We start from the raw sequence: 13,309 nt of genomic DNA on the forward strand, positions 1-13,309 counted from the left end.
GAGATACCATGAGGGGCACAAGCAGGGGTGGGTCTTGGGAGACAACATCCCCAACATCAGCAACAGGCTCAATATGAACTTGAGGTGGAATAATAAAAATTTACCTTTGGTGAAATTTCTGGGTTTCCAAAATACATTTACACCCTAGTCCCATTTGAAGATTGAAAAACCTGACAAGTGATTAAGTAACTTGCCCAAGTTATATGTAAATAAAAAGCTGGAATCTGAGCACAGAGCCCATGCAACTCCATATTCTGTGTTTTCTGTTATTTTCAACAAATCCTGGTTGGAAAAGAGCAAGTAGAAATTTAAAGGTTGGTGTTGACCTCATCCTTCCTGTTGTAGGAATTTCATCTAAAGGAAGTATTCAGCTTGTGAACCAAGATTTAGACAGTAAGTAGCTCATCTGAGTGCTGTTCATAGGACTGAAAAGCTGGAAACAATCACAATGCTGTTCTTGGGGACTGGTCAAATAGCTTCATTGCATCTCCACCACAGGATTCTCTATAGAATTAATAGAAAGGGGCAAATTTGGATATATGGACATGGAAATCTACATGTGATATATTAAACTAAAATAGGTTATAAAATAACATGTACAGCATTCATTGATTTTTGTTAAACATATACGCATATATGAGGAAAGGATTTTGAAGCCTATTCTAAAACATGTTAATGGTAATTGTTTTTGTTTTCCTTTTTGCCTACTGGTATTCTCCAGATTTTCCCAAATGAATGTGTTATTTTTAGTGATATAAAAAATTATCTTTTAAAGTTAAAGGCTGCTTAAACAAACAAAAGGCCAGGGGAGCAGGTGTCCCCTTTGCAGTATTCTGGACCTGTCTGGAAATGCTACCTGAGCCTGAGGTGAAGGAGCATCCTGCCTTCATTGGAGGGAGCCTCAGACACAACCTAACAGGATGCTGGTGTAGGAGAACTCCTTGCTGAGATGTGTTTTATCAAGGGTTTGAACAGTGGGGTGAGAAGCTATAGATTCATGGTGAGATCACATACATCCTTGAATCCCAGTCAATATATGAGGCACAGTGATAGGCAGCTGTCAGTCCCAACTGCAGCTCCCACCAGTCATTACCCCAGTACTGGGTCTCCCTGGAATCTGGGTGAGTCTAAGCTCAGGAGAGAAGTCCCGCAGTCTTTCCTCAGCTCAGATAGGTCCTCATTACATGCCTGAAGCCCACAGTCTTGGAGATCGGAAGAGGGTGTGTGTGTGTGTGTGTGTGTGTGTTAGTGTTAGAGAGAAAGAGACAGAGAGAGATACAGAGAGAAACAGACACATATGCAGAAGACAGACAACTGGCCCTCCTTGCTCCAGGAGCATGCCTCTTTACCCAGTAGGTCAGTGATAGTCCTGAGCCATTCAATGACAGAAAGGTAGGAAGGGGATCATCCTCTAGTCAGAAGCTTTTCTGGCCTCTACCCAAAGCAGACAGGACCATTCTCCACTGTCAAGACTTCCCGCCCTTCTTCCCACTATCTCCTGCTGCCCTGTGCTTTATTCTGCCCACAGTGTCCTTATGTCTGGCTAGGTATCTATCTCTACACCTGGGTAGATTTGGAGGACAAGGCTTATGGGATAGGATGTTGGCATATTCACTGTGGCTTTGTTTGTATAAGAGAAAAATTGCAAATAGCCAAAATGCCTGGAAATAAACATGTGGTGCATCCAAGTAGTGAAATGATTGTTAAGAAAAATGTTCTGGTAGGATGGGGCTGGGGCTGTGCTCAGTGACAGAGCACTTGTCTAACACATGTGAGGCACTGGGTTCAATACTTAGCACCACATAAAAAATAAATAAATAAAATAAAGGTATGCTGATCTACTCATAGAGGATTTCTAAGTTAAAAAAAAAGAAAGAAAATGTTGGGAATTGGTAGAAAAATATTTTCAATGTTGAATACTGACATGAGGAAAGCAAGTTGGAGACTGCTAGGTATTATATAATCCTGCTTGTGGAATGTATTATAGAATCACACATAGAGGCACATACGTACACATATTTGATTAATTATAGAATATTTTGTAAGGCTACACAAGACAATGTTAACAGGTTTCTGCTGGAGAATGGAGCAGAATTTTTTTTAATATTTTAGTTTTCAGTTGCAGTTGGACACAATATCTTTATTTTATTTATTTTTATGTAGTGCTGAGGATCAAACCCAGGGCCTTGTACATGCTAGGCGAGGTTCTACTGCTGAGCCACAACCCCAGCCTGGGATTGGAAGTTTTAACTTTTCACCTTATACCTTTCTCTCCTTTCCTCCCTTTCCCTTTCCTTTTCCCCTCTTTCTCTCTCTTCTTTCCTCTCTCCCTCTTCTTTTCTCTCTGTATCTTTCAGTTTTACCCTTTACTTCATTCATCAAGTGTACAGTGTGCTTATTACTTTTAAAATGAGAAATCTCAAATTAACTTCAAAAATGTATGATGAAGGTAGGTGTTAACATTGGTCCAATTTAATTACAATAGTTTTCTATTTAAGTAAAGATTATTTGGTTCATAATTTAAAAATTCTAAATAAGTAACAAGGTCTCTCTGTCCTGGTTGTTGACAGTGGGGGGTAGATGCTGAGTACCTGGGATTTTAGGATAATTGTAGGTGGTAGGAGCAGGGTCAGGAAACCCACAAGCTTGGCTTTCTGTAGCAGAACAGACAGATAGAGATGAAGGAGCCTTTCATGGGCACCTGCCTTACCTGTACACCAGGGATTAAAGAGCAGGATGAACTCTCCAAGCTGATAGGCTGTGACAGGCCCTTGGAAGGATTCGATACGAACTTTCAGTAGGTACCGACCCACAGCTGCCATGGGTGGGGGACACAGGCTCACTTCTAGGGATGTGGCCCCATTGGTCTCCAGAGAGGCGATCCAGGGGCTGGGGTCACCACGGCTTGCCAGGCTGAATACTGCCCGAGTCCCTTTAGCTAGCTCTGGCAGGGGTCCTGAGGGGAAATAGAGCTGACACCCTCTGTGGTTACCTCCCAAAGGTAACTACACAAAGTTCCCCCAACACACACACACACACACACACACACACACACACACACATTCACACACCCTGGGAGCCAGCTGAGGTCCTTACCAGTCTCAGTCACAAAGATGATGTTGTCCAGGCCTGGCTGGAAGCCCCGGTTCCTAAAGTACAAGGTGATGTTGAAGGCTTGGCCCCGGCGAACAATGAGCTGGTCAATGCTGATCTCCTCTGTGTGGTGCCGCACATTGTTCTGGTAGCTCTGGAGGTCTGTGAGGGCCACCTCCAGCCCTGTGATGGGGCAGCCAGGGACAGACAAAAGGAAAGGTTGTGGAGCTTGGTCCAATCCTGTTTATTACTTACTAATGGTGCAAATTTGAGAAAGTAACTTGGCCTCTCAGCACCTGTTTCCATGTCGGTGAAAGAGAATATATAATACCAGTCTGAAAGTTTAGATTTGAGGATTACCAAGGCTCCATGAATGTGAGTTCCTCTTCCTTCCTTCCTCTTCCATTTTCTCTGAATTTCTATCCCTGCACAGCTGGATGTGAATGATTTTCTACCTCTAACTTCTTTTGTAGACCCATCCAAGTTTGATTGCTTCCAAGTTTGTTGGCAGTCCAGCATGTCTTCCAATTTACTCTAAGATGCACTTTCTTGGATTCAAGTTAACAGTCTTACTTGTTTGTATACTAGCCTCCAAACGTGGGGGCAAGTCCCTGGATCAGCTTCTCCTGGAATAACTGTCCCTAGATTAGCTGCCTTACTTTTAACAATTTGTTGGCTCTCTGACCACCACCAATGCCAATGTGCCCAAAGTCTGGGAGCTTGAATGCTGAGGAAAGTCAAAGAAAGTTTCACTCTCAGCCTTTAGGACTTTCTGCTAAACTGAATTCACTGTTCTCAGAGAGTGGCTCTCCCAGAGGGCCCTGTTTTTGACTTCTTGTTTGACCATGGAGGAGAACTGTCCCTTTCCACATGCACGTAATTCCTCTCTCCTCACCTCATTCCTAGTGAGTACCAGCCTCCAATGGGTCTTCTGCCTCCTGTGTCTCTCCCCACCACCTTCCCTTAACATATCACCCGATTATCTTTCCTCAAGACAGTTTGATCATGCCATCCTTTGGCTTTAAAAGTTCAAAGATACCTTACATCTACCACATTAAAAAGGAAAACTCCTTTACTTGACCCTTATACCCTGGCCCTAACTTATATTTGAAAGCTATTTCTCACCATTCCCACCATGGGGCCTCTCCTCCAGCCACGCCCTAAGCATATGGCAGCTACCTGTCTGTGCATTTTGTTCCTGCTATAGCCCCACCTCAGAATGCCTCCCCACTAACCAAATTCCACTTGTCCTGAGATCCACCTCCCTCATGAAGCATGCCCCAATTGGCAAACCCTTATTCCCATCTCCCACTGATCTATGACATTTAATTTAACCTATATTAAGTCTTGACTGCTCAATCAACATGTTAAGTCTCATGCTTATTGTTCATGCTTATTGATATCAACAAATTTTTACTGAGATCCTATTACTTTCAAAATCGACATCAGATATTTTTCTTTTTAAAAATTGTAATACTTAATTATTTTTACTGAGCCGTAATTAACATGGTCTAGAGTTATTCAACAACTTTTTAGTTACTAAACATCTTCCGTATATCTGAAAAAAGTGTTATTTTATATGTGTAAAATTCTTAGTCTCTTTTTTATTTATCTGTTTTCCCCCACGAGATGTAAGCCAATAAGGACAGAACTAGCTGTTTTGTCTTGGCCATAAGATTTTAAAAAATAAATGAATCAGAACATTTGATAAAATATAATACCCTTTTATGATAAAAATGCTCAACAAACTTAGAAAGGAGTTTCCTCAAACCGATAAGTGGTAATAATAAAACCTCACAGCCAACCATATTTAATAATGAAAGACTGAATGCTTTCCTGCTAAGATACAGAACAAAGGTATCTACCCTTGCCATCTATTCAACATTGGAGATTTTGGTCAGGGCAATTAAGCAAGGATAAGAAATTAAAAACATTCATATTGGAAAGATAAGTAAAATTATTTCTATTCACAGATGATATAATTTTGTCTTTTAAAAAATCCTAAAACAGGTCTGGGATTGTGGCTCAGTGGTAAAGTGCTTGCCTAGCATGTGTGAAGCACTGGGTTCAATTCTCAGCACCACATAAAAATAAATAAATAAAAATAAAGGACAGCAAGTTTGCAGGGTAAAACTATTTTAAAATTAGAGTAAAATAAAACAAATTATAAATAAAGCTATAGTTTCCTTACACTTGCAATGAGTGATCTGAGGATAAATTTTTAAAATTACATTTATAATTCCATGGGAAGAATGAAACACTTAAAAATAAATTTGAAAGAAGTGCAAAACTTCTACCACACACACAGATGCACATGAATGCGCATGCGCACTTGCACACACACACACACACACACACACACAAAATTGAAGAAATCAAAGAATACCTAAATAAATGAACACCTAAATAAAAAAATGGAAGGATTTTTCCATTTCATGGATTGGAAGATAATACCATTAAGATGACAAATTGATCTATAAATTCAATATAATAACTTCTAAATCCCAACTACTATTTTACAGAAATTAAGAGGCAGATCCTAAATACAAGGGCTCCATAATAGTCAATGCAAATTTTAAAAAGAAAGACAAAATTAGAGGACTTATACTCCCCTATTTTAAAATTTACAATAAAGCTAAAGTAATTAAAGCAATGTGGTTGTGGACTTATATCAGTAGAATAGCACTGAGAGTCTAGAAATAAACTCATATTTACTGTCAATTGATCTTTATAAAAAATTTTTTTAGCTGTAGATGGACACAATATCTTATTTTATTTATTTTTATGTGGTGCTGAAGATTGAACCCAGTGTTTCACACATGCCAGGCAAGCGCTCTACCACTGAGCTACCACCCCAGCCCATCAATTGATGTTTGACAAAGGTGTCAAGTTGATTTAATGGGGAAATGCTCCTTTCAAAAACTGATGTCAGGTCAAGTGGACTTCCTATGTGAAAGAAAAGAAGTTGGATGCCTACCTCTCACAATATGCAGAAATTAACTCAAAATGGATCAAAGACCTAAACATAACAGCAAAAACCTGTGGAAGAAAATATGGTCCATGATCTTGGACCAGGCAATGCTTTCTTGGATATGACAGCTGAAGCAATAAGCAGTAAAAGAGAAAACAGATAAATTGGAGCTCATCAACGTTAATTTAAAAAATAATAGTTTTTTTTTCTTCAAGAGCACTATAAAGAGCTGGGGTTGTGGCTCAGCAGTAGAGTGCTCGCCTCGCATGTGCGAGACCCTGGGTTCAATCCTCAGCACCACATAAAAAAATAAATAAGTGAAATAAAGTTATTGTGTCCAACTACAACTAAAAAATAAATATTAAAAAAGAATACTATAAAGTGAAAAGATCACCCATGGAATATAAGAAAACATCTGTAAATAATATATCTACTAAGGGACTTGTACCTATATATGTATGTACATATATATATTTGTATACATATATCAGCACATTTTAGGTATTCAGAAATGTGTGCTAGATTGAACAGAGTTCTCTTTCTTTTGCACAATCACCCAGCATTTATTTTAGACTTCAGATTCAATAAGCATTTATCAATGCCTGTCTACTATGTGTTGGGCACTGTGCTAGACACTCTAGGACAGTTATCTCCTTTAATCCTCACAATTACCTTAGAAAGATGAAATGTTATGCCATCTGCATTTGGAGACAAAAAATTGAGGTTCAGGTAGATTAAATATTTTGCCTTAGGTTAAACCCAAGATTCCCAATCCAAGTCCACTGTTCTTTCCATTATCCAATAGTGGCCACCCATTGCTGTCTTTCACTCTTTGTTTGGAAAGAACATCACAACAGTGCCATTGGGAAGACACTTAGCTTTTTCCTGGTAGTGGAAAAAGAAGCTCATCCTTTTGGGAGACCAGTTGACTAGACAGGGAGCACTAACTGGCTCCAGCTCAGGTGGGGCACATGACTTAGGCTACCCAACAGGTGTGGCAGCATCTGCCTTTCAGCAAGCACAGCAGCCAGATCTCATCCTTTGGATACATCATGAGTCAAGCTAATTTCCACCCATAGCATGGGGATTATTTCTCAGTCCCTTCATTCTCTATTGCGCATATTAATTCTCTTTGAGGTAAGGGTAGAATGAGGTAAAATGATCAGGGAAATAACAAGATTCTAGGAAGATCTTTTAAAGAAGATCTCAATGTCTGTTCTAGAGTACAAAGAAGCACACATAAGGAAGTTCATTGCAAAGTTCAATGAGGATGTGGCTCAGTGACAGAATACTTGCTTAGCATGTGTAAGGCCCTGGGTTTGATCCTATATAACTGAGATATTAGAGACAACCTAAATGTCCATCAGAAGGGAACTGGATAAATAAATTACTTATATGCATACAATGAATACAATGCTAAGTGGAAAAATTGAGGTAGATCTATAGATACTGACTGGCATGGACAGAGCATCAAGATAAACTGTTAAGTGAAAAACAATCAAATTGTAGAAAAGTGTTTACAATATGATGATACCATGGATATAAAAAAAGCCACACATGCTAATATTTTGTATTACCTTGAATATATATATATATATATGTATATGTATATATATATATGTATATATATATATATTGAATATATATATGTAATGTTAATGTGTAGACCAAAGACTGGCAACAGCATTTACTCTGGAGATGAGGATGAGTGGGATTGGAAATAGAATTGGGATACCTGTAATTATTGCTTTATTTTACTCCAACTATGTATTCTTATATTTCCTTGTTAATTAAATGTTATACAAAAATTTTTTTAAAAAACTTAAACACAAAAATCAACAAAGGTGAGGCTGTTACATTTGTAGAGCAAGTTAAAAGTTCATACCTGTAAATGGTTTCAACGAACCATTGAATCTTCAAAACAGCTCTTTTTAGAGAGAGGGGATGATGTAGAGAAGATGTGGGGAGATAAGCTAAAATGAGGAGGAGACTCTCTGGAATGAAGGACAAGGAGAAGAAATGAAGATCCAAAGAACTTTAGAGTTGCTAGACAACTTCAAGACTGTGTTCCAACCCCTTCCATTTTTCAAGCATGGGAGGTGGAAATCAGAGAAATGACTTGCCCAATGACAAAAGGTCAACTAGTAGCAGAAAAGGATAGGAATCAGACCCCCTAATCCCTGGCTCTGCCTTATCCCATTCAGCTTTCGAAGCAGCCATGCTGGTTTGCAGGTGTGTTTACCTGTCAGCATCCAGCCTATCTCCTGATTCTCAGACCACCAATGAATTCTGAGGATTCTGGGGGTCCTTCTCTTCCTAGGTCAACTCTGAATTTACTTCTTTATTCCTTGGAATCCATCCTTCTCCCCTGGACTTCCTAATTCTCTCTGTGTCCTTGTCCCTAACACTCCAGCAGCCCCAAGAGCCTCCCCTACCTTGGGCCATGGTGGCTGCCTCAGGGCTCCTGGGCTGCTTCCCACAGAACAGCTGGATGGACTGGAGCTTCAGGAAACTGGTCCCGGAGTGTCTGCTGCCCTTTGCATCCCAAGACTCTGGGAGACACAGAAGGTGGGGCCAGTTGCTGCACTGCTGCCTGCTTACTGGGCAGATCACAACTGGTTTTCTCACTTGCCCTTTGGTTTTTGTTGGCAGTGTCGCTTGGCTGAGAGGAGGTGCAGAAGCCAAGGAACTATCAGGGCCTAGTGTCATGTGGCTCTTGAGCAGTAGGGCATTTTCTGGCAGGTGCTGTGCTGTGGTGGGGGAGCCGAAGGAAAGGTGAGCTGACATAGTGTCCAGGAGGATGAAGTGGGGTGGACCTCTGTGGGAAGGACTATCACCCACAACTAAGAAAGCCTCAGTGAGCCTGCTCTGTACCTGAGCCCTCTCCTTCATCCCAAAGAGTCACTCTCTGGGGCTGGGGTGGTAGCTCAGTGGTAGACCACTGGCCTCACACACGTGAGGCACTGGGTTCTATCCTCACCATATAAAAATAAATAAATAAAATAAAGGTATTAAAATGGTGAAATATTTAAAACAAAAACAAAAAGCCACTCTCTGGACATTAAATGCAAACAGATCCCACTCTATATCACCCTTGAGATGACTTTAATTGTATTTATTTTTTTTGTCAGTTTCATTGTTTGGGATGAGACCTTCTAGGCCCAATGTGAATCTCAAATAAAAACAATAGAAGAAGAAACATTAAGATTTATACCAGAGTTTTGGAAATAGCTGAGAGGACAGAATGCCAGTGAGCAAGGACCTTGATTCTAATAAGAAAAGTAAGAGGGCTGAGGATGTGGCTCAGTGACAGAATACTTGCTTAGCATGTGTAAGACCCTGGGTTTGATCCTCAGCACTGCCAAATAAATGAAGTACAAGTCCTTGGAGCGAATGTACCACTGCTTCTGGCAGTAAGGAGGTTTTGAGGAATGCCTAGGGAGAAACGCATGGATGAGAGAAAGAAGACAGGAGGAAGGACCCAGAGTGAGGAGTGGGACACCCACTGCCTTCCCTGATATGGGACACTTCTTCCTGCATTCACCTGCTTTCTGAGCCTTTCTCTGAGGAACCTGTACACCAGCATCCTTTTCTCTCCTGTTTTTCAAACTTCTCTGTCCCCGGTCAGCTCTTACGGCTTTTACTTGCACAAATATAACTCACTGTTTTAACAAAACCGCACCCACCTTCAACCCTCACCCTCTTCAACCCTGCATGCTCCTTTAGCCCCTACTCTTTCTCTCAACTCCACCCCTTAGCCAAACCTGTCTTCTACTACTTCACCTCCTGCCCACCCAGCTCCTGGCTGCAATCTGCCTTGTCCCCAGATTCTCCTGACACTACTGTCACCTACCCCTGTGATGGCACTAGGCACCCTTTCCTGCCCTTATCTTACAAGGCCTCTTGCAGCTCTGAGTGTGTTGACTATTCCTTCTGGGTTAGGAAACCTCTCTCTCCCTCTCTGATATTATCTGACCTCTCCATCCAGTCTGTATTCTTCTCAGTCCCCTTCATGGGCTCCCCTCATCCCTATGCTGTTGCTTCCTAGGAATTTGTCTTGGGGTCTCTTCTATTCTCACTCCACTCTCTCCCTCATGACAGGGGACTCCCTAAAACTGTGGACAGCAGGCTTCACCTGCTGGAATCTTCTGCTGTGCCAACCTCGGACCCAATGTGTCAAAAATGGACCTCTTCCCCTCTCCCCTTCCTCTCAAAATACCTGCCTTGCCTCCTGTACTTCTGGTCTTGCTGAGTGAGGACATTTCCCAACCAGTCACTCCAGGCAAAAGCTGTGTACTATTCAATGCTTTTGTAGCCTCCTTACTTCCCTTTAGCCCACTAGTCCAGTCCAGCTCCTGATAATCTCCTAAAATTGGCCCTTCCTCTCTGTGTCCTTTGGCCCTGCCTTAACTAAACTCTATTTGCTTGGGAAATTCCCAACCAGTTTCCTACCATGATTTCTCTAATGAGTTACTAGTGATTTTTCTGAAGTACCAATTTGACTATATTGCTCCCCTGCTTAAGATCCAACCGTAGATTCAGTTCAGATTTCTCAACATCATCCTCAAAGCTCTTGAGGAACTTTCCCCCCCGCACCATCTGGGATCCAGGCAGACCAAACCCCTTCAGCTCTCTGATAGAGATCTCTCTCCACACCTCTGTGTTCTCTCTCTCCCTTCCTCGCCCGTTCTCTCCCCTGTGTGTTGGTCTCTCTTTCTAAAGTGATCTCTCTTCCTCTACTTCCGCTAGTACTTAGGCTCACGCGTCACCCCTCCAGGAAATCTTCCCTCTGCTGCACTGGAAGTTCAGAGGCTCACTCTTCTGCATTCCTGCTGGCCAGCTCACTCTTCAAGGTCACGTCTACCAATCTTTCCCCTAGTCCCTCTTGAAGGCATGGACTATTGTCTTATTAATACTATTGCCAGTATTTGCTAATGACAGTGACTAATAGTAGTAGAACTACTAATAGAACTGATAATGACTTTTTTTTAAAAAAGAGAGAGAGAGAGGAGAGAGAGAGAGAGAATTTTTAAAAAATATTCATTTTTCAGTTTTCGGTGGACACAACATCTTTATTTTATTTTATGTGGTGTTGAGGATCGAACCCAGCACCCCGCGCATGCCAGGTGAGCGCGTTACCGCTTGAACCATATCCCCAGCCCCTGATAATGGCTTAAGCACCAGATTCTGTTTTAAATTCTTTATGTATACTATGCCATCTAATCTCAAAACGGTTTTATGAGGGGCTGGGGTTGGGGTTTAGCAGTAGAGTACTCACCTAGCATGTGTGAGGTCCTAGGTTCGATCATCAGCACCACATAAAAATAAATAAAATAAAGGTATTGTGTCCAATTACAATTTTAAAAAATAAAATAAAATATTTTTAAAAATCTAGTTTTTTGTGTTAGGAATTCTTGTGGTTCCTATATTACAGATGAGGAAATTGTGGTGTAAGATATTAGCTTTCCTGAGATCCCTAACAAAAATCTAGTGAGGCGGCTTTTGAATGCAGTCAGATTCCAGAGCTTTCCAAGTGCTTAATGCAATATCTGAAACACAGTCAGCTTTCCAGTTCATATTACTTGCTTGATGGAGCAAATTAATTAAAATAAGAGATCAATGCCTGAAACCACTGTCACTTGCTTGGATGGGTTGGTTGGGGAGGAGGAAGGGACACAGGCATGAGCGTTTCATTTTGAGGGTAGATAGGAAGGTCAGTGCTACTAGGATGGTCCAGTCTGGAGGGGTGTGTTGTCAAAAGAGAAGGAATCTGGTGGCTATGGAGGGAAATGATGCCCTTGGGGCCAACCTAGAAAAGCTGGGGAAAGCTGAGAGGATTTTGGAACCATCAGGCAGCCACCATGACTAAAGTTCTTTAGGCTGTACCAGCCCAAGTGGCCTGAACTCCACACAGCCACTTGGGAGCTCAAGTCCTCCGCACACCTGGGGCAGAGAGCGGAGCATTCATACCATGTCTCCCCCATAGGCCCTCTTATGTTCAAGCACACTGAGAAAACTTGTTAAAGAAGCCACTGAAAGGGGAGAAGAGGTAAACGCACTACAGGGTCATTCATGGGGCTAGGAAAACCCACCATGGCTCCTCTGCCAGGACTTTGGGGGCTGAATAAGCCCTGAACTCTAGACCAAATGAACTAATTTACAGGTTCAATTTTTCATTTGATTGCTGAGAACCATTAGTCAGAGGGTGTGTGGATAGGTGTAGGGAACAGGAGAAGCAATTCTGAACCCTTGGCCTGGGGAAGCTGAGCAGAGTTGATGAGCACCTTCCTTCTGAACAGAAGCAGGGCCGTGACCTCAAGGAGGGACACCTGAATAGACAGATGTGAACACACCTGCCATGGACTTGGGACAGGCCAGATCTAGCAAAGTGAGGTGGGGAGCCTGCAGACCTTTCTAAGACCCAGAGAGAGTTGAGAGCTAATTCCGGACCTGCCATGAATTCCTGTTATGCTTTTAAGAAAGTTACAGTTTCTGTATCTGTAGAATCAGGACCCATGAGGTCCTGGATGCCAGAGTTGGCAGATCTAAGTGGATTCATCTGCTCCTCCATCTTCCCACCTCTAGAAAAGAAGATAGTCATTCAGGAGAAGGGATTAAACTGGCCAGAAGACCTCTGACTAGGAATGTGCTTCACAATTTACAAAGCACCTTAGAATCAACTTTCTCATTTTATCCTCACAGCAACCCTGCAAGTGGAGGTGGGCCTGGCACCACTATTGCTATCATCTTATTCCCAGGGAAACCAGAGTCTCACCATGAAGTCAAGAGCTCTTTGCTTTGTATCATGCAATGGTGCTGGATGTTGTAGACTCCAAAATATCAGCCCAAAGAACCTGAGGGTGTTCTGCGCATATGCTGGTGGACAGGAGGACCAGAGCAGGAGCCATAGCTGCTTGCTCCACTGCCTGAGCAGTTTTTTTTTGGTGTGGTTTGTGGGTGGGAACCCCTACTTGGGCCCATGGGTGGGCCTCACTGGGATGTTGGGAGGCGAGAGGAAGGTCCCTCAGAATCTAATCTCAGGGTGCACTATCACAGTGGGATGAACCCCATGTTCTGAGTCTGGGGGATGTTGAGCTGAAGGGGAGCTTTGAGATCATCTGGCTCCTCTGACAAAAGGGGGGAAACAAAGCTAGATGGACTTTTCTAAGTGAAAAAAAACATTACAGAATATGAATTTTAAAAGCAATTTTGGGGTGAGAAGAGGGAAATCATTTGAAAGGTGGA

General features: G+C 42.0%; 1 protein-coding gene across 1 annotated transcript in view; it reads right to left on the reverse strand.

Moving 5' to 3' along the window:
- Tgm5 (transglutaminase 5) overlaps positions 1-8,598 on the reverse strand; it is a 40,439-nt gene extending 31,841 nt beyond the window's left edge. The window contains exons 1-3 of the mRNA XM_076850667.2: positions 8,500-8,598; positions 3,097-3,276; positions 2,711-2,956 (exon numbers count right to left, since the gene is read on the reverse strand). Coding sequence (XP_076706782.2) covers positions 2,711-2,956; positions 3,097-3,276; positions 8,500-8,509 — 436 coding nt within the window. The 5' untranslated portion in view covers positions 8,510-8,598. The remainder of the gene's footprint in view (positions 1-2,710; positions 2,957-3,096; positions 3,277-8,499) is intronic.
- Between the last annotated feature and the right edge of the window lie 4,711 nt (positions 8,599-13,309).

The sequence above is a fragment of the Callospermophilus lateralis genome, chromosome 3, assembly GCF_048772815.1.
Source record: "Callospermophilus lateralis isolate mCalLat2 chromosome 3, mCalLat2.hap1, whole genome shotgun sequence".
Classification (NCBI taxonomy): domain Eukaryota; kingdom Metazoa; phylum Chordata; class Mammalia; order Rodentia; family Sciuridae; genus Callospermophilus; species Callospermophilus lateralis.